We start from the raw sequence: 21748 nt of genomic DNA, 5'->3' as shown, positions 1-21748 counted from the left end.
CGTCAGGAAATGCAGCAATTCCATCAGGAACTGCAGCAGTTCCAGCTGGAATTCCATCAGGAACTGCAGGAATTCCAGCTGGAACTGCAGGAGTTCCACCAGGAACTGCAGGAGTTCCACCAGGAACTGCAGGAATTCCATTTGCAGGAATTCCATCAGGAACTGCAGGAATTTCATCTGTGACTGTAGGAATTCCATCAGGAACTGCAGGAATTCCATTTGCAGGAATTCCCTCTGGAACTGCAGGAATTCCATCTGGAACTGCTGGAATTCCAGCTGGAACTGCAGGAATGCCAACTGCAGGAATTCCACCAGGAACTGCAGGAATTCTGTTTGGAACTGCAGGAATTCCACCAGGAACTGCAGGAATTCTGTTTGGAACTGCAGGAAAATTCCAGCTGGAACTGCAGGAATTCCCTCTGGAACTGCAACAATTCCATCACGAACTGCAGCAATTCCAACTGGAATTCCGATAAGAAATGCAGCAATTCCATCAGGAACTGCAGGAATTCCACCTGGAACTGCAGGAATTCCATTTGCAGGAATTCCATCTGGAATATCGTGAGTTCCGTCTGGAACTGCAGGAATTCCAACTGCAGCAATTCCAGCTGGAACTGCAGCAATTCCAGCTGGAACTGCAGGAATTCGATCTGGAACTGCAGGAATTCCATCAGGAACTGCAGGAATTCCAACTGGAACTGCAGGAGTTCCATCAGGAACTGCAGGAATTCCATTTGCTGGAATTCCAGCTGAAAATGCAGGAATTCCATTTGCTGGAATTCCAGCTGAAAATGCAGGAATTCCAGCTGGAATTCCCTCTGGAACTGCAGGAATTCCCTCTGGAACTGCAGCAATTCCATCAGGAAGTGCAGCAATTCCAGCTGCAGTGCTGTGCCTGCAGCTCTGCAGTTCTTTCAGCAGTTGTGCATTTTCCTGGGATATTTCCTTCCAAAGCCACCACAGCAGTTGGAATTTTCAGGTTGTTGGGAGGAGGAGGTGGCCACTGTCACGTGGTTTTTACTGTTGATTTTTCAGATTTTAAGTTTTTCAATTTAAAATTAGTTATAAGTCATTATTAATTTAAAGAGATATTTGTGACTTTTTTGTTGTCTTTTCTACTGTTATTGTAAGATAATAAATTCTAATTTATGTGTTATATATTTATATTAAATAATATTATGTTATAATATAATGTAATGTATCATATTATGTTATATTATATTATATTATATTATACTATATTATATATACTATATTACATTACATTGATATATAAATATAGAATATGTTTATATAATATTTATAATATATGTTATAATATACATTTCTTAATCCATATTATATGATAAATATATTTATACCTATATTATAATCTATTTCATTATAGATATGTAAATATATTTTATTTTCTACATTATATATTATACTATATATTTATTGTAATATAGCATATTATATTATTATATTTATAAATACATTATATTTTATAAATATATTATAATCATATATTATAAATCTATTATATTTAATGTATTTATAATGTATACAATTTATAAATATATAATACATAAAAATATATATAGTATATAAGTATGTATAGTTTTATATAAGTATATATAAAAATATATAAATATATAATTTTATATAAGTATTTATAAAATATATAAATATATAATATATAAAATATATAAATATATAGTATATAAATAGTTATAATTTTATATAAGTATATATAAAAATATATAAATATATAATATATAAGTATATATAATTTTATAAAAGTATATAAATATACAATATATAAAATATATAAATATATAGTATATAAATATATATAATTTTATATAAGTATATATAAAAATATATAAATATATAATATATAAAAATATATAAATATATAGTATATAAGTATATATATTTTTATAAAAGTATAGAAATATATAATATATAAAATATATAAATATATAGTATATAAATATATATAATTTTAGATAAGTATATATAAAAATATATAGATATATAATATATAAAATACATAAACATATAGCATATAATATGTATAGTTTTATATAAGTATATATAAATAAATATAAAGAATTAAAAATATATATAGTATATAAGTATATATAGTTTTATATAAGTATATATAAAATATATAAATATATAATATGTAAAAATATATATATATACATAAGTTTATATGGTTTTATATAAGTATTTATAAAATATATAAAAATGATATATATTATAAATGTATGATAATATATTTATATGTTCTGATCTATATTTACATAGGTATATTTTATATATTTTATATGAAATATGCAATATATTATAAATGCATGCTGAGATATCTTTATATTTATATGTTATGATCTTTATTTCCATATTATAACTCCTCCCCTGAATTGCACTGTGAAATGCTGGGAGCGATTGGAGTTCGAGCCGAGCAGGGCAGCCCCAGCAGGGCTGTCTGTCTGTGTGTCTGTCTGTCTGTCTGTCGGTCTGTCTGTCGGTCTGTCCGGCAGGGGGAGGGCCCTGGGCTCTGACGTGAGCCCTGGGAAACGAAACCCGAGCGGGAGGGCAGGAAATGGCAGCTCTGGGCTTGGTGGCAGAGGAGGACAGGCAGGGAAAGCCCCAGCAGGGCTCAGGGCTGGGCTCCTCTTGGCTCCTGGAATCTCCCTGCAGCTCCCTGAGCTTGGCTTCCCCAGGGGACATTCCTGAGTCAGCTTTGTGGGCAACAGAAACTCAGCAGACTGGGAGGGAAATCCTTAGAAAAGCACTTTGGCAATGAAATGATTCTGCTTTGCCTCTTGATGAGGAACAGAATGCAGCATGTTTTCATTTCTTTGCCTGCTGAGGGGTTTGGGCTGTTTGGCTTTGGTTAAACCCAGTCAGGGAGATGGATTTGGGGGTTGTAATCTGATTTTTTTGCCCTCAGGTGACTGAGCCCCAGGGAGCAGAAGGCAAAGGTTCCACGCTGGAGCAGCCTCCAAGTGAGTTGATTTTGCTTTTTAGAAGTCTGAGCCACTTCTTCCTCTGGTAATTGATGAGCAGCAGTTAATTTCCTGTCATTTCCACAACAATAAGCAATCAGCTTTGACTTCTTCCTCAGCCACTTCTCCACTTCTGCCTTCATTCCTCAGTGCTTTTGCAATTTGCATCTCCTTGACTGAATTCAGAACTGAAACTGGAATTAAAGAGTAAAATCTCAGCCACAGGCTGGAAATGCTCAGGACCCTCCTCCTGAGCCAGGGTCTAAATTAAACAGAAGTTCTGTATTTCAATATTTACAATTAATTTGTGGTCCATAAGTGCTCCATCAGAAAATAATTCTGCAGGTGAAGAGGGAAGAGGCCAAAAAATATTTGGCAGAGTGGATTTTTAGTTGCAGACTTGCAGAGTTGTGTGGTTTCTTCCTCATGTTTGGGGTTTTTTTTTAATGAATAAATCATTTTATAGAGAGAACTCCTCCCTCCCCAGAGCTCCCCCAGTGCCAGAGTTCCTTTTCTGCACTGAGAGTGAAATGCAGGCAGTTCTGAGCTTCAAAGGGAAATCCTTTCCACATTTTTCCTGGGGGTTTTTGCCACCTGCTCTCACTTCTCTGGAGCCTTTGGTGCCCCATTCCTGGAATATTTAAATAATTTTAAAGCCCAGAGCACTTGAAAATTAGATTTTAGGAAAGCACTGAAGGTGTGTTAGGAAATATTATTTTTAAATGGGCAGGAGAAGGATCCTGATCTTGGGAGCTCTGTGAGCACCTTGCAGGATTAAAGGATTTTTTGGGAGGTGGGGGAGGTTGCACAGGAAATCCCAAGAGGTTTTTGTTGGGAAGAGGTCAGGTGGTAACAGAGGAAAAAAAAATGAAAATTTGATTCTTTTTTGAAACCAGGCTGGGAGAGTTGGGATTGTTCAGCCTGGAAAAGGTTTGGGGAGAGCTCAGAGTCCCCAAAGGGGCTCCAGGAGAGGGAGTGGGGACAGGAGCCAGGGAATGGCTCCAGAGCAGGATCTGATGGGATTTGGGGCAGGATCTGATGGGATTTGGGGCAGGAATTGTCCCCTGGGAGGGTGAGGAACTCCTGGGTTTCTAAATCCCTCCTCCAGGAGGAGTCTGGCTGTGACTGGAGCTGGGTGTAGTGGCAGAGCTGAGCTCTGGTTTATGCCCAAGGGTTTGTAGGGGTGGGATTGATCCTTCCTGGGAGTTTGTCCTTCAGGATTAAGGAAGCAAACCCGAGGTATTGGTACAGGTAGAACAAATCCTGGATTTCAGGTGATGGAGATAATGATTAGAGAAAGGGATTTTAATAAATTTATTATAAATCCTGGATTTCATGTGATGGAGATAATGATTAGAGAGAGGGATTTTAATAAATTTATTATAAGTCCTGGATTTCAGGTGATGGAGATAATGATTAGAGAAAGGGATTTTAATAAATTTATTATAAGTCCTGGATTTCAGGTGATGGAGATAATTAGAGAATTAGATAATTAGAGATTAGAGAAAGGGATTTTCATCAATCTGTGGAAGTGGTTGTAACTGATACTTCAGTGCATTGTTTGTTCAAGCAATACTTTTATAATGGTTATTTTTTGGCCTGGAGAAAAGAAGGTTCCAGGGAGACCTTAAATCCCCTTCCAGTGCATAAAGGGCTCCAGGAGAGCTGGAGAGGGACCTGGGGACAGGGGCTGGAGGGCCAGGGAATGGCCTTGAGCTGCAGGAGGTGATGCTGGAACCAGCCAAACCCAAACTTTCCATCCCAACCTGCAGCAGGAAAATTCAGCCATTCTCATCCTCAGTGCTGAACACAGCCAGAGCCTCAACTCCACTTTCCTGGAATTCTTTCCTGTCCACTTTGCTGTGGCTCTTGGGTCTTCAAAGAGACAGGAGCAGCTGCTGGCTGTAGTGAAGTTGTTTTTTGCATGAGTCCATCAGTCCCGAGGGCAGAGTTCTGAGTGAGTCCTTCTGAAGTTGGGAGCTGCAGCTGGCAGTGTGCATTCTCTTACTGTTTGTTGAAGGTAGGGCAGTTGTTTTCTCTTAATGGAGCAGTTTTCTTTATCTTTTCTACGAATAATCTGCTTTTCAGAAAGGTATCTTTTGTTAATAGGCTGCTGGGCTTCATTGTGTAACTGATCAAATTGCATCATCTCCTTGTGAGATGCTGTGCCCAGAGGGAAGAGCTCAGCGTTTTCACTTAGGTATAACCAGAAGTGCAGAACACCTCAGTCAGCCTTTTCTCACTCAGTTCTCAGAAGGGCAGCTTCTTTCTCTGCTGGATTCCCACAAGACCAGGCCTGTCTACACCACTGCCAGATCTTCAGAAGAAAACTTCACTTTTCTGCAGGTTCCCTGCTTTAACAGAGCTCCACCTTCACTGGAAGGAAACTGAGCTGCTGTTTGATCAGCCTGCTGCTGGCACTCTGATGGGTGTCAGGGTGTGTGTTAATTCTGCCTGTGTTGTTTGTATTGCTGCATTTCTATCTTTATTTTTATTTTCTTCCTGTTACAAATGAGAAGCTTGACTAGGCCAATATTCAAACAGCAATTAATTAATTAATATGTTAAAGTATGACCAACACAGTGCTGGGTACAGTGGGGGCAGTTTTCCTCACACTGCACACTGATAGTTGGGCTTACAGGTATTTATAGGGGAACTCAGCAGCTTTCTCAGCAGTTTCTATTCCAAGTTTTACTCATCAGCACTTTCTATTCCCAAGTTTTATGTCACAGTTCTATACACTATTGTGGTTTAGTTTTTCTCAGGATGTATCCCAGAAAAAGGAGCATCCCAGGGGGTGGTGGGGTCTGGTTTCTTGAAAGAAGGAAGGAGTATTTCATCTGGTGAGGTCCAGTCTCCAGATGTGGGTCCACCTTTTGATTGCAAGGACCATAAATCTCATAGCAGTGATGTCCAGCTCCCCTTGGTCAAGGCTATTCATCCTTGAGTTGATGTCCATCTTTCTTTCTCAAGCTGCATCTTTCCTTTCTATTCATTCTAAAGCTGTAGTTTGAAAGTTCCTCACTACAAGCAATATTCTAAAATTATACTTAAAAGGTTATTACTGCAAAACTCTTTAAGGCTTAACTACAAGCAGAAAGTTCCTGTCAAAGCAACATCCTTAAAGCTTTAGTTCAAATGCTCCTAAGTAAGAATTGCAAACCAAGGATAGGTTCAAAGGCCTTCTTCCAGGCTTTACTTTCCTCAGTCATCATTAGAATTTGTCTTTATACCTGTCCCATGGTTGGTTTGCACACATATCCCAGTCACAAACACACCCCTTGCCTGTGTGTACCTGACACAAACACAGCTTGGTATTTCACATGCCCTAGCAGAGAGCTGTTATTCCTGCTCCCATAGCTTTGCCTGAGAGCCCCTTCATTTCAAAATTAAATTAATTTGGATGGTGGAGGATTACATTTTCCATTTCAGGGGAGGCTCCTGCCTTCCTTAGCACACACCTGGCTTTTCAGGCTCAGTGTAAAAGTCTGTGCTCCAGCCTTCTGGCACAGAGTCCCAAACAGAGGCAGAAGTGAAAGCTCCTTAGCACTGAGTCCCAGGCCAGAGCAGCAGCAGCAGCAACAACCCCACACCTTTCTTCTTTCTTCTTCTTGATGGTGATGATGATGATGATGAAGAAGAGAGCAGGGCAGAGCAGGCAGGAACAGCCTTTTCTTCTTCTGATGCCTTGTGCAGGCTGATCCAGAGCAGGGGCTGGACAGAGCTAAAGAATAAAGCAGGGATTGATTCCAAGGATCTCCTGCATGGACCCACCTTGGGCAGCACCAGAGCCCAGCCAGGGCTGCACCCAAGATGACCCAAAATGGCCCCAAAATGCACGGCCGGGCACGGGGTCTCTCCCTGGGATCAGCTCTGCTCCATTTGCACCTTGCAGTTCATTGTCCCAGCCCAGCTTTAGCCCAGGCACTCCCACCCTGCTTGTTTTTCTCTCTCCAGCCCACGGGGTTTGTGCTCCTGGCCTGAGATTTGGCTCATTTGTCCTTGGTGCCCAGCTGGAGCAGGAATTGTTTTGTCTCCCTGCTCTGTGCACAGAGCTCACCATCCCATAATATGAACCCAGACCCACACACTAAAGCAGCCCAGAGTCTGAAAAACAGAAAAACTCAAACCTGAGGCATCACTTTCTTGTTGTCCTCTTGTTGTTCTTTTTGTGGGTGGTTGTCCCCACCCAGTACAGGGATTTTTATCCATAAACCACCCAGTCAGCCCAAACCTCACTTCTAGAACATTCACTGCCTGGCCTTGATTCTCATGTGCAAAAGTGACAGGGGAGTAGTGCCAGCTCTCACCTAAATTGAGTTTTATCTATTTACACATTTATCTATTTATCTGTTTTATTTTTTTATCTGTTTATCTATTTATCACATTTATTTCTTATTTATGATTTACAGAAATCATTCTGTCTGTTCTCTCCAGAGAAGCAAGCAAGGTTCTGCTCTGGTTTTGTTATGTCTGGAGCTAAGTTTAAACTGAGCTTTACACCAGTCCTTAGGGCCCTTCCTAGCCAGGTCCTTAAGGCACTTAAGAACTTTACTACTAAGTAAAGTAAGTAGTAAGTTTAGGAAACTTTACTACTAGTTTCTTAGGGCACTTAAGGTATTTTTCTACTTATTAAAACTTCAATATCTTACACTATAAGATATCTTACACTTCTATTCACTTAAAACTTGAACTTGCACTTCTGCTTGATCTCTGTGTGGCTTAATAGATCTTAATTCCTCTAAAGGCTTGAATTCAGCCTTGCACCCATTTCCCTCTCAGAGGAGCCCAGGGATGCTTGCATTCCAGCACATCTCCAGCCATCCAGCTCTTCCTGGAGCTCCTTCCATGGCCCTGGAGGATCGTTTGAAGGTTCCTCTGGGGCTCTGTTCCCTGAGAGCCCCCAGCATTTGGGGTTTCCTTTCCTTGAGCTCCTCTTTGGGCGTGTGCTGGTGGCTCTGGGTGGGTAATTTTGCCCCAACCCCTCTGTTATTCCTCATTATCTGTTCCCTCCCAGTTCCCAGCTGTGCTCAGCATCCTCTGTGCCTCTCTGACATTCTTTTATCTCCTTTGCAAGTTGGGCTCTGAGCTCTTATCACCCAACTTCAGGGGGACTGAACATTTCCCTTCTCCCTGCCGTGTGTGTCGGGGCACAGGCACGAAATGAGAGAGGATGAAATTGGGCATTCACTTAGAATTCCTCCCTGGCAGGGTGGGGAGGCACAGAGGGGCTGCAGAAGGGGCAGGGTGGCTGATCTGGGGAGGAATTGAGGAAGGAAGAGGGGTCATTCCAGGAGAGATCTGACAATTCCTGGCCAAACACCCGGGAACGCTTTGGCTGCAGGAATTTCTCTGCCCTGGTGCTCATCCCGTGCTCCTGCTGGGTTTGCACTGCTTTATTTTCACTTTCTGTTCTCCCTTCCTCCTCCCCCTGCTTCTCTAGAGCAAAATACTTGATTTGAAGGGAGGAGGAGGCTCCCAGTGACTGGCTGGCCCCAGTTTGCTGTGGGTGGGGGAGGAAGAGCCTTTTTTTTATTTTTTCCCTTTGCCTTTGTTCACTGAACTTGCAGGAGTTTTAATGGCAAAGAACTTAATGCCACATCACATTATTGTAAAGCTGCTGGCCTTTTTGATTCTTTTTTCTTGCTACTTCTTATTTTTGGTCTTCATGTACTGTTTCTTTGAGCTGGTGTATATTTTTATTCAATATCTTTGGTCGCTCCTAATGGAAGGTGCTAAGAGAAATAATACTACTTCTAATATTTTTCAGTGTTTGTGGGGTAAGTAAATGATGTTTTCTGTAGAATTTAATACATTTACTTCAGTATTTTAATTAAATCAGCCAAATAGATCAGCTGGTTTTGCTTGTTCCCTTGTTTCTGAAGGTTTTTTATTTCATCTGGAAGCAGCATTCTGAGTTGGGTGTTGGAGGGGAGGAGTTGTTTCTATGGGAATTGTTGCTGCAGTAATTTTTGTTGAATGGCTTTTGAAATTGGAGCAAAATAATGCTGATTGATTCCTTCCTTCCGTGCTGAGGTGGTTTCTCTTCTCTTCACTGTGGATTAGATTGGTTCCTTTGGGGAAAGCAGCTCAGAAAATGAAGAAAAAGTGAAATACCTCAGTCTGTGGATGGTTAAAGGATGATGTGCTGGAGGAGTTCCCAGGCTTTCAGGAGGATTCTGGTTTTCCATCATTCCAGTGTCTCTTTTTAGAGGAATTTGTGGGGATTTCAGTGCAGCCTTGGGGTTCCCATGAGTTCCAGCAGCCCTCCACTCCAGGAGTGGTCCATGGAATGGTTTGAACATGTTCAGTCCCAGTGAATCCTGATTTTGGTGCTGACTCATTCAAGTCCCAGATCATTAAGCAGCTCTTAATGAGAAATTGCTCCTGGCCCAAGGCTTTGGGTGCCCCAGGGCAGGATTTAGCAGAGGAATGTTCCTGGGCCACCTCCCCTGCCTGCAGGGAGAGCACTCTGGGTTTTTCCACAGTCAGTGCCTTGCAGTATTTTCTGTTCAGAGCACTCTGAGTGGCATTTCTAAGCCCAGATGGTCGCTGAAATTTCACCTGTAACACGAATAAATCCTCCTCCTCTGCTCCAGTCTGATTTTCTGGTGGCCCAGAGTCTCAGTCCAGGTGCTGCATTGTTTTCTGTGGGTGTGTCCAGTGAAAAAGCTGATTTTGCAGTTCATGGCAGGAATTCCTGGCTTTGCCATCCCAACAAAGCATTCGAGCACATTCTCTCCTCCCTTGTTGCTCAGGAATTGTTTCCACAGCAGGGCTGGAGCTCTGGAGTGCTCCAGTGAATTCTGGGTGAGGTCTTTGCTGTGCAATTGGAGAGTGAAATGTGAATTTAACTCACCTGATAAACCCTGCCTTGGTTCTGGGTTTTTGGCATCCAGTATTTCCCCTTGGAGTTATTCCTCTGTCTTTATTTCCTTTGAGACTGACAGGGCTTGAACTTCACTTTCATTTGGGGCTTTTGGAGCAAAAAATTCATCCTCATGATTTTCCCAGAGAAACTTGGGCTTCCACAGGGATCTGGTGTTCCCTCTGAAAATTCTGATTGCTCACTCATAGTATGAGAAGAAAAACCCCAAACAATTTTAATTTAAAATTGCATGATCTTATTTTCTAATGCATCACCTCACATACAATATATGCATTCTAATATACAATACCTCATGATATAAGAATTAGATGTATCTATATCTGTTTATCTAGTTATAAAATACAGAAATAGAAACTGGTTTATATATTTTATATATATATATATATATAATATATAAACTTTATCTCCCTATTATATATTATATCCATAAATTATTATTTTATAGCACAGACTGATTTCTTTAGGCTGGAGTCCACTTTAATAATCACAATTTTGGGATGATTTCATCACAATTTTGGGATTAAAATCCTGCAGTCCTCAGGAGTTGAAGGTTTTTCTATTTGTTGAAAATGTTTTCCCTTTAGGATTTTTTTGAACAAAACTAAATTCAATTTCACTTTTTGGTTGTGTCAGTTTTGACCTTGTCAGTTTTTGACATCAGCCAGATTAATTAAATTTTAATTTACAGAGCCAAATGTGAGCTCCAAGTGCATTTTTTGGTTGGCTTGTTTCAGGTAATGATCATTTTGTTTAAAATCCTTTTCCTCTTTCCAGACCAAAGTCAGCAAAACAAACGAAAGCCAAAAACCAAAACTTGTGACTATGAAAGAATGAGGTAAGAAATCTGATTTATTTAGAAATTGATTCTTATTTGGAGCTATTTTATGTAAAATTAATAAACTTGGATTTGCTCCTTGCTGATGGCTTTGTGTAATTTTACATCCTGATAGTGGATAAAGTCCCCAGAATTCCAATTTTTTGGCAGTTATTACTTGAACACTGCAAATCTTCCATGCCCAGCTGAATTTTAGTAAATGCAGGCAGAATTTGAATATTTGCTGTGGAGGCAGAGAGGGCTGCCAGGGTTTTGGCTCAGTTGTTACATCCAAAGTCACACAAGAATTGTAACTCCTGCCTCACCCCCAAGGCCTCCTCGCCCCAAATCATTGTTCAGACTCCTCTGAGCTCAGGAGAAAGAAGAAATCTGGTTTTAGGATTTTTCTTTTATGAGAGAACTCTGCTTGGGGTCCTTTGGTTGGTTGTGGGCTCCAATTTCCAATAAAATTCTGATTTTAGGGCTCCTGCAGAACAGGACTGTGAATGGTTGTACCTGGGGCTAAAATTCAATTAATTGAGGTAAAACTATCTATTTTATAGTGTTAAATATTTCTAGTTTAAATATATATAATTCTATATTAAATATTATATTTATATAATATTTATGCTTCCACTTAGAACAGAATTTACCAGAGGAAATCATTCAATATTTCCCCTGGTGCTGGGGCCACCAGGCCCTGGAGATTTTTGTTGTGTTTAGAATGGCTCAAAACGTGGTAAAAATCCAGCAAGACAGGGATTTTTATTTTATGGAATAAAACAGGGAAGTTTCCATTCAGGAGAATTTTTCCAAGGCAGATTTCAGGTTTCTTTAGGAAAGCTGATAATTCCCAGCGACCAAAACCCCAAATTTCTTTGAATCAATCTTTATTTCAGTGCAATCCTCTTGTTCTCCCAACATTTTTTGAGTACTAGTGCAGGTAGGAAAATTGAAATTTTGCCCCAGGAGAGCTCCTTAAACTGAATTATCAGTGGTTTCCTTTTCCTTTCACTCCAAGGAGGGGAAATATTTTCATTTATTGTGGAGCAAATCCTCTTTAAGGCAGCAGAACCAGCTCCAGAATTTCATCTCTGCTGGGGGGAGATGGTCAGACCTAAAAAAAGCACATTTTATTGAAAAGAAATGGAGATTTCAGGCAGTTTCACCAAGCCTTGGTGCCCCTGTGCTGTTCTTTGCAGGGATCATGTGGATTTGAAGAAGGAGTCCCAAGCCATGGAGGATAAAGGTTTCTGTGCTGCACCACAGGTAATGGGAACCCAGCCTTAAATGGGAAATTATTTCTCATTTTTAGGAATATTGCACAAGATCCTGGTTAATTCCAAATGTAACACTCTGTGTGGCTTTGATCAGAGGCAGGAATTCTGTGGTTACACTGATTTATTCTGATTTTCTACTGGTTTCTCTTTTCTTCTCCTGATTTTTAATTAAATTTAATTAAAAATTTTTAATCAAAAATGAAAACCTGGCTGGGATCATTCAGGGATTTAAAAAGCTCTTCCTAAATTTCTGCCTAAATGTTTTTTTTCCATTTGGATACATTTGGAAATAACCAATTTTGTGGAGTGGCTGTTGGAAATGCTGTAAAATTCATCCAGAATTCATAAAATTCATTCATGGGGGGAAAATTCTCCTTCTCTGGTCAATCACCAGTAAATTCCTGAAGGAAATAATGACAGTGCTGAACTAATTAATTCATTAAATAATTAATTCTTTCATCCCAGTTAATTGGGGGATGTAGATACCAAAAAATCTTTATTCTGATTAAATATCCCACAGGACAAAACTGGATTTAGGAGAAGGTGCAGATTCTACCCCTGATTTCCCAGCAAATCTTTCTTTTTGTTTTGCTAATTCATTGTTGGTGTTGAAAGGAACATTTCCATTCATTTCATCTGCTTTGCATGGCATGTAATTAAAATAATCTCATTAAAATAATATCATTTATTATTTTTTATATATATTTATCAGCATCTAATTTATTCTGATCTATAACTGCATGGGACAGCATCAACACAGGAGTTGTAGGAAATTAAATCTTCATTACAATGGTGCTTGAACTAAAGCTGCAGCTTTCTGGAGAGAAATTTAGAACAAAAATGAGGTTTTTAAGAGATTTTTAAGAGATTGGCAGCTCCATGAAAATCTAGTGCAGGAGTTTGATAAAAATGCACCTGGCTTGCTGCTTGAAAAGTGAAATTGTGGTGAAGCAATTCAGGGGGGTGCAGAATTTCCACCTGGCTGTCTCAGAAGTGTTTTAGCAAATATTTATTTTCTGAATTAAATATTTTGTTTGCTTTTGAAAGCCAAAAGGTAAAAAAAAAAAAAAAAAAAAAAATTGGAAAAAAGGAAAAGTTGTTTTCTGTTTTTGAACTTGCTGTCTGTTAAACATTCCAGGTTGATTTGAATCCAGATGGAAAATCCCTTGGGCTGGAGGGTGATGGAGCCTTGCTGGACAGGGATAAACCCATTTTATTACCCCTGCTGAGAGCCTTGAATGCTCCAGAAATCACGGTAAACTCAGAGAAATAAATGGATTTTTTTTCCCCCAGAAATTCCAATTGATGCATTCAGCACCTTCCTTCCCTCACAACAATCCTGATTATTGTGTGGGAAAACAACCCAACAGCAGCACAGATTTGGGTGCTGTGTGAAAAAATTGGAAGGTGCAGTGTAAGAAAAAAAATTGCCAAAATATTCTTATTTATTTAAAAATAAATTAAAATTAAATTTAAAAAAAAAGAAAACAAGGAGGAAAATGGAGTTTTCTTTTGGCTTGACTGACTTTGATGCCCGTTCCAGGTGGATTTCAACTCTCTGCCCGAGGAGGTGAAGTGCCTGGCCCGGGATGGCTGCAGAGCCCTGCAGGAGCAGCAGTGCCACGGGGCTGAACGAGCCTTCTCCCAGCTCCTCAGCATCCTCTGCACCTCAGGGCTCTCGGTAAAAGGAGCAGAATTCCCTCCTCTGTGCCAGGGATGGGGTCCTGCCTCCAGCCCCTGTGCCACTCCTCCCTTCCCCCAAAAGAATCGTTCATGTATTGAATTGCTGGCTGACAGGGGAAGGATTTTAGGAATGTTACACACACACAGCTGTGTTTCCAAAATATTCCTTTCCCTTTTCCTTTTCTTTCCCCTCCTTTCCCTCCCCTTCCTTTCCTTTCCCCTCCTTTTCTTTCCTTTTCCTTTTCCTTTTCCTTTTCCTTTTCCTTTTCCTTTTCCTTTTCCTTTTCCTTTTCCTTTTCCTTTTCCTTTTCCTTTTCCTTTTCCCTTTCCCTTTCCCTTTCCCCTTCCCCTTCCCCTTCCCCTTCCCTTTCCCTTTCCCTTTCCCTTTCCCTTTCCCTTTCCCTTTCCCTTTCCCTTTCCCTTTCCCTTTCCCTTTCCCTTTCCCTTTCCCTTTCCCTTTCCTTCCTGGAACCTTCCTTTCCCTTCCCAAACCTTCCCTTCCCTTTTCCCCTTTTCCCTTCCCCCCTTTTCCCTTTGGATCAAATATTTTGGTTTTTTAAATAAAACCATGATTGTTGGTTGGACCTGATGAACTTAAGTTCTCCTCTGTGATTGTCAAATGAACTTTGATTTATAAGAACAAAGGGTAAAAGGATTTTTATGGCAAATTCCAAATTCTGTGGAATTTGGTGTCTGTGTATCCTTACCCAATCAGCCACTGACCCAAAAACCATCCTGGATTTCTCTTAATTAATTTACAGTGTTTTTACCATGTCTTTGTTGTGCTGTGACTATAATTTAACTTTCTTTTTTTTTTTTTTTTAGTATATGAATAATGTGAATATTCTTAATATTAATTATGTTATATTCCTCTATGGACATGCCACTGCCCTCCTGGGATTGGGACATCCTGAGGTAGGATATGAATTTATTTCTCTTTTTATTTCTTTTGATGTTTATTTATATATGTTTAAAAGTTTTATTTATTTTGTACTTAAATACTGCCTTAATTCCAATTTATTTATTTATTTATTTTATATATAAAAACTCCCTTAATTCCAATTTCCAGCTCAGTCAGTTTCCCATCCTTTTTTTGTATCTTCCTAACTGGGAAGGTAAGAGGGGCAGGAACCCTCTGGAGACATTCTGGAATTGTCCAAATTGAATATTTGGGACTAAATCCTGGATGGCTTTGGATGAATTAGGCTGTCCAATAAAATTTCTTTGTGAGCCTTCAAATGAGCATCTGAGGATCAAGAAATTGCAGTCAGTAATTTTGATTTCTGCCCTGCACTGGTGGTTTGGACAGAAATATTCTGCTCCTCAAACAAGAGCCAGGGATTCCTTTGGGAATGCCAAACCAGAGCTGGGGGTTGGTTTTTTTGGGGTGTTTCTTCCTGCAGTGTTTGGGAATATTCAGTGTCTTAAAATGAATTTTAAAATAGCTGAGTCATTTCATTCCTTTGGGTTACAGCAATTCCATGTTTACAGAATAAATTGTTTTTTTTAAAAAAAAGAAAGGGAAGTTTTACCTGTGATCACAAGGGTGTGTAATTCCATTTTCTGTTCCTAAGACTGATCAGGGAATAGGGCACACCAACCCAGTCTAAAGGAGGAAAAAAACAGGAAAAGTGGAAATACTCTGGCAAAACTCCCTGTGTTTGTGTCTCACATTTCTTTTGAAGGCATTGGCAAAGGCTGAAGATCAGTTTAAGAAAATAATGGAGAAATATCCAGAAGAAAGTTGTTTTTGTTTGGCACACTATGGAATTGGAAGGGTTTACCTCAAGCAAAACAGGTTGGTCTGATGGAAAATTTCAGGGTCTGTTGGGAAAAAGATTTTTTTTTTTTTTTAAATTTGAGGAACTATGTCTGGTGGGGCTTTCATTTTGCTGTGTTAATCATTAAATTCATCTGTCAGGTGGATTTAATCCAGTGGGTTTGGGAAAATGGGTTTAATCCAGTGGGTTTAGTCCAGTGGATTTAATAAAATGGCTTTGATACAGTGGATTTAATTCAGATTTAATCCAGTGGATTTAATAAAATGGGGTTAATCCAATGAATTTAGACTAGTGGGTTTAATCCCATGGGTTTAATAAAATTAGTTTAATCCAGTGGGTTTAATCCCATGGATTTAATCCAGTGGATTCAGGACAATGGGTTTGATACAATAAATTAAATCCAAGGGGTTTGATCCAAGTGGGTTTAATCCAATGGGTTTAATCAAATGGGTTTAGTTCAATGGATTTAATAAAATGGCTTTGATCCAATGGATTCAATACAGATTTAATCCAGTGGATTTAATAAAATGGGTTTAATCCACTGAGTTTAATCTAATGGATATAATCTAATGGGTTTAATCCCATGGATTTAATCCAGTGGATTCAGGACAATGGGTTTGATACAATAAATTAAATCCAAGGTATTTAATCCAATGGATTTAATGAAATGGGTTTAGTCCAATGAGTTTAATCTAATAGGTTTAATCAAATGGGTTTAATCTAGTGGGTTTAATCCAATGGGTTTAATAAAATTAGTTTAATCCAGTGGGTTTAATTCCATGGGTTTAATCCCATGGATTTAATCCAAGTGTGTTTAATCCAATGGATTTAATAAAATGGATTTAATCCAATGGGTTTAATACAATAAATTTAATCCAATGGATTTACTCCAGGTGGGTTTGATCAAATTGATTTAATCCAAGTCTCTTAAATCCAATGGATTCAGTACAATGGGTTTCATACAATAAATTAAATCCAATGGGTTTAATCCAGTGGATTTAATAAAATGGGTTTAATCCAATGGGTTTAATCCAGTGGGTTTAATCAAATTGATTTCATCCAAGTGTGTTTAATCCAATGGGTTTAATACAATAAATTTAATCCAGTGGGTTTAATAGAATAGATTTAATCCAGTGGGTTTAATCCAGTGTATTTAATAAAATGGATTTAATCCACTGGGTTTAATCCAATGAATTTAATCCACTGGGTTTAATCCAATGAATTTAATCCACTGGGTTTAATCCAATGGATTTAATCCACTGGGTTTAATCCAATGGATTTAATACAATAAATTTAATCCAGTGGGTTTAATAGAATAGATTGAATCCAGTGGGTTTAATACAATAGATTTAATCCAGTGGGTTTGATGCAAGAGGAATTTTGTTCCTGCTGAGGAGCTGATGGGAGCTGCTGAACAGAGCAGATTTGAGGGGATATTTGGGATTGAGGGATCACAGCCCTGCAGTGGGGGGGAGCTCAGAGGAAAAGAACAAACCCTCTTTGTTCTGAGGGAGAAATGCATCCTGAAGAAATCTGGCTTTATCTCATCCCTGGGGAGCTGGAGGGTGACCTTGGGTGGAGATAAGGCTGCAGTGAGTCACAAATTCCCTGGAGCTGATAAGCAGGGATGTGTTCCTGAGCTGGCACATCCCAGAGGGACAGGGAGAGCCAGAAGGGCAGGGCCAGGAGGAGGAACAAACTGGGAGCAAAAAGCTGGAGCTGCTCCCACCCAGCCAGGGCCTCCTGCTGGAGTTTGTCCCTCGTGGAATCCTGGCTGTGGGAAGCTGGTGGGGGGGATTTTGGGATATCCCTGATGCTCTGTGGGGAGAGGGGAGAAATTCCATGGAAAAGCTCCAGGGTGGAGGTGAAGACTGGGAGACCATTTCCTAATGACTCCCAGGAAACACTCCACGTCAGGAAAAATAATTTATTGTCCATTAAAGCAGAATTGGAGAGTGGGAAACAAAACACCAGAAATCACCTTTCTCCTCCCCTCCTTGATCCCAGGCTGGAATTCACTCCCTCATTCCTGACTCTTCTCCCTCTGAGCTGCCCACAGGGGTGGGGAACGGGGGAGGTTTTTCCCCTGCTCCTCTCAGGGATCAAAGGAGGTTTTGTGCAAAAACCTTGGTAACAATACTGCAATTTTCCCTTTATCCTGTTTTCCTTGAGGAAAGCACAGCTGGGCCTGGCTGTGCTGGCTGCAGCTGGAGCTGGGGCTCTGCCAGCCCCCCCCACCTCCCTGCCCTCCTTGCCAGGCCAAAGGAATGCCACAGGAAGGATTTGGGTGCTGAACCTTCTCCCCTCCTGCTGGGGGGGGCTCAGAGCACCTGCTCAGGGCTGTGGGTGCTCAGAGGGAATTCCTCCTTCCTGGGAGCTGCATCCAGCCCTGTGCTGGTGGCTCGCTTCCCTGGCAGTCTTGACCCCCAGAAAGTCCCCACACAGGTGACAGCACCTCTGGCTGTTGGACTGAGCCCTTTCCTGACCCAGAGATGGGCAGCTGAGAGGTGCTGTAAAAACTTTTATTCCATTCTCAGTCTCATGAGAAGGCTGAGGCAATACAGATGTTACAATTCACTCCACCACAATCAGAAGCCAACTGAAAACCAGCCATCTAAAATCCCCCCTCATAAATCTTACTACAATACATTTTTCATCATTCTGTTTCTCAAAATACCTAGTCTTATTTACAGAACCATCTTTTAAAAATTACATCTATTCCATTTCTCTCTCAGCAATATCTATCCTATTCCATAACATTTCTAAGCCAGCATTTCTTATCTCACACTTCACCTACAAATCCATTCTATGTAAACCTTCTATCAAGTTCTAAACATTTCCTACAGATCCATTTCCCACCTGTGGCCAGGCAGAGCCATTCCCAGTCCCTGAGCTCAGGGAGAAGCCAGAGCAGAGGGCTGTGTCCCTCTCTGCTCAGTCACTCCTCCTGAATTCCCACATCCAGGGATCCCTTGGGGTCACAGGCTCATCCCTGCCTGCCTCACACCTGCAGGGTTTCACCTCAGAGGTAACCAGAAAATTGAAATGTTGGAACCCTGGATGCTGGGAATTTTAAACTTTCTGTGCTGAAAGCCACAGACCCTCAAGAGAACACTGCATTATCCTAAAGCCATAGAGAGGACTTCCAAAATCAATTAATAACACTCTAATTACGAGTGTGGAGTTTAATTAGAAGGGTGCAGTGTCACAAGGTAGAAAACCTAGAATTTAAAGTTTTAGAATATAGTAATATATATAGAATAAGATAAAAGTTTTAAAGCAGAAGCTGGTCCTTCCTTTCCTCCTCCTTCTCCTCCTCATTCTCCTTCTTCCTCTCCTCCTTCTCCTCCTCCTTCCCGACCTCCTTCTTCTCCTTCTTCTCCTCCTCCTCCTTCTCCTTGTTCCTCTCCTTCTTGTTTCTCCTCCTCCTCCTCCTCCTCCTCCTCCTCCTCCTCCTTCTCCTCCTTCTCCTCCTTCTCCTCCTCCTCCTCCTCCTCCTCCTCCTCCTCCTCCTCCTCCTCCTTCTCCTCCTTCTCCTCCTCCTCCTCCTCCTTCTCCTTCTTCTTCTCCTTCTTCACAAGTTTAAGTAGTGTTTTATACTTAGACAAACAGTCCACATTACAAGACAGGAATACTTTGTTATTAAGTTATTATTCTTAATTAGATAATTTAACCTTAAAAGACCTTAAAGAAAAAATGAACGATTTTGTTAATTATTAATAAAATACTATAAAAATAATAATTATCTAAATCTAAACATAAAATACCACCTCGAACACTTCAATCCCAACCTTAACAAAAATTTTAAAACTCCAAACCCCAGCATTAATGAGCCAGCTGATCTCCCATCCCCCATCCTCTCAGTCACCCCTGTTTGCTCCTGGCAGGATAAAATTATTGGTGGAAATTTTAGGGATTGCTCCCAGGGGATCTGAGTGTGTTTGACCTGTTCCAAACTCCAGGTTTGCTCATGCCCTCGACCAATTCCTGAGGTCAAAGCTGATGATTGATTTCAAGATTGTCCCTGGAGTTTTAACCTGGCCAGGAACAACTCAGGTCATCGAGGAGTCCCGAGTAGAGAATTTACAGGTATGTTTAAAAAAACCCCAAAACCCCCAGAACATTGTCCTGCTCCTCCCTGCAAAGCTCCAGGGAGGTGTGGGATACAGGGAGGATGGGGAGCAGCAGGGCAGGACTTGTGTCAGGCTCTGAGGCCTCAGAGTGAGCTGGCAGGACACTGAGGCTGAGATTCCTGCTGGGTGAATTCCAGTTCTCCTTTTTCTACAATGGGAATTGTATTTCCACAGGCCAGTGGGTTTGGAGAGCAAGCTTTGTTTGAGCTCACAGGGTGTTGCCATTTTCCATTTATCATTTTTCCATTTATCATTTTTTGTCCATTATTTTTTATCATTTTTTCCATTTATCATTTTTCCATTTACCGTTTTTTCATTTCTCTTTTTTTATTTATCATTTATCAGTATTGGCCCGGCAGGGCCTGGGTGTGGCACTCAGTGACAAGGTGGGGATGTGTCCCAGGTTGGATTTTGGAGCTCTTTTCCAGCCCCAGTGATTTTGGGATAATGTTTGATTCTCTTCCTTGCACGCTCCCAAACTTTCAGGTGTGAACACACAACAGAATTCTGGGGAGAACCAGTTCAAAATCTGAGCTGGCAAAACCAGCAAGTTTTTACATTTAAAACCAAACCAGGAGACTTTGACCACATAGTTCCTGGATAAAACCCTGGGATTTATGGGGTGAAATTCCCTGTTTGACTGGAAAAATGGAGAAATCTGGCCCAGGAGCTGCTCTGCACAGAGGCATTTTTGACAACCTGGACTGGGAAGGTTTTTCACTTGGCCAAACTCCCCAGACCTGCAGAGTTTGTGGTAGAAACAGAAGTTCTGGGCTTTTTGCTAGCAAAAACCAACCTCAGGATTTCTCAGAGACAATCTGGGTACATCCATCCATGCTCAGGGACCTCTGGACAATGCAGGTACTGCCAGGCTTCATCAGGGCTCTGTTCTTGGTGGGTTTAATTAACCCAGGCTCTGTTCTGATGCCTCGTGCAGGCTGCCCCAGAGCTGAGGCTGGGCAGAGCTAAAGAATAAAGCAGGGATTGATTCCAAGGATCTCCTCCATGGACCCACCTTGGGCAGCACCAGAGCCCAGCCAGGGCTGCACCCAAGATGACCCAAAATGGCCCCAAAATGCACGGCCGGGCACGGGGTCTCTCCCTGGGATCAGCTCTGCTCCATTTGCACCTTGCAGTTCATTGTCCCAGCCCAGCTTTAGCCCAGGCACTCCCACCCTGCTTGTTTTTCTCTCTCCAGCCCACGGGGTTTGTGCTCCTGGGCTGAGATTTGGCTCATTTGTCCTTGGTGCCCTGTCACAGTCATATTTTCTGGGAAATCCCTTTGCCCAGGATTTCTCTCCTGGGAAGCTGAGAAGTCTCAGAGAAAAAGGAAAACAACATTATCTCCTTTGCTTCTCCTGTTTTGCTGCTTTGGAGTGTGGTTGGAGATTGTTTATCCAACATGTGAGTTGTTTTCACTCATTGGCCAACCAGGGCCAAGCTGTGTCAGACTCTGGAGAGAGTCATGAGTTTTCATTATTATCTTTTAGCCTTCTGTCTGCATCCTTTCTCTATTCTTTAGTAGAGTTTAGTATAGCATTCTTAATTATAATATAGTATCATAAAATAATATATCAGCCTGCTGGGAACATGGAGTCAGATTCAGCATTCCTCCCAACGATGGGGGACCCAGAAAATACCACAGTGCCCAGCTGGAGCAGGAATTGTTTTGTCTCCCTGCTCTGTGCAGAGAGCTCTCCATCCCATAATATGAACCCAGACCCACAGACTAAAGCAGCACAGAGTGTGAAACATAGAAAAGCTCAAACCTGAGGCATCAGTTCCAGCCCTGAAGTCACTCTGGTGTCTTCACCTCAGGAATTACCCTGGGACACCTCCCTGCTGCCCCAGGGCCAGCTCTGAGCTTGCTCCTTTGCCCAGGTGCCAGGTGAGATGCTCTGGAAGTGCTGGGAATCTTCAGAAATGACCAAAAACCCCATTTCTGCCCCATAATCTGTTTAATCATTTGGGCAATGATCAAACCCCTTGGACTGGGACAGGATGTGGGGCAGTGGCCCAGGACAAACCTGCATTTTTCTGGGGGTGTGAGGCTGTGAGCACTCAGCTGCCAGCACTTGGAGCAACCCCTGGAATATTTTGGCCATAAAAGGCCAATCTTGCCTGGCTTTCACTAGAAAAGAGTTTGTTTTTTGGGATTAGTCACTGCCTTGC

At 41.0% G+C, this 21748-nt stretch overlaps 1 protein-coding gene across 2 annotated transcripts in view; it reads left to right on the top strand.

The window, feature by feature from the left end:
- The window catches only part of TTC3 (tetratricopeptide repeat domain 3), a 74084-nt gene that overhangs the window by 27709 nt on the left and 24627 nt on the right, over positions 1-21748 (top strand). For both annotated transcript variants that reach the window (XM_059840136.1, XM_059840137.1), the window contains exons 15-22: positions 2942-2996; positions 10660-10720; positions 11902-11968; positions 13118-13234; positions 13523-13660; positions 14488-14577; positions 15348-15460; positions 19406-19532. In XM_059840136.1, the coding sequence (XP_059696119.1) occupies positions 2942-2996; positions 10660-10720; positions 11902-11968; positions 13118-13234; positions 13523-13660; positions 14488-14577; positions 15348-15460; positions 19406-19532 (768 nt within the window). The remainder of the gene's footprint in view (positions 1-2941; positions 2997-10659; positions 10721-11901; positions 11969-13117; positions 13235-13522; positions 13661-14487; positions 14578-15347; positions 15461-19405; positions 19533-21748) is intronic.

The sequence above is a fragment of the Haemorhous mexicanus genome, chromosome 2, assembly GCF_027477595.1.
Source record: "Haemorhous mexicanus isolate bHaeMex1 chromosome 2, bHaeMex1.pri, whole genome shotgun sequence".
NCBI classification, from domain to species: Eukaryota; Metazoa; Chordata; class Aves; order Passeriformes; family Fringillidae; genus Haemorhous; species Haemorhous mexicanus.
The sequence above is the reverse complement of the archived record's forward strand: the minus strand, read 5'-3'. Positions and strand labels throughout refer to the sequence as shown.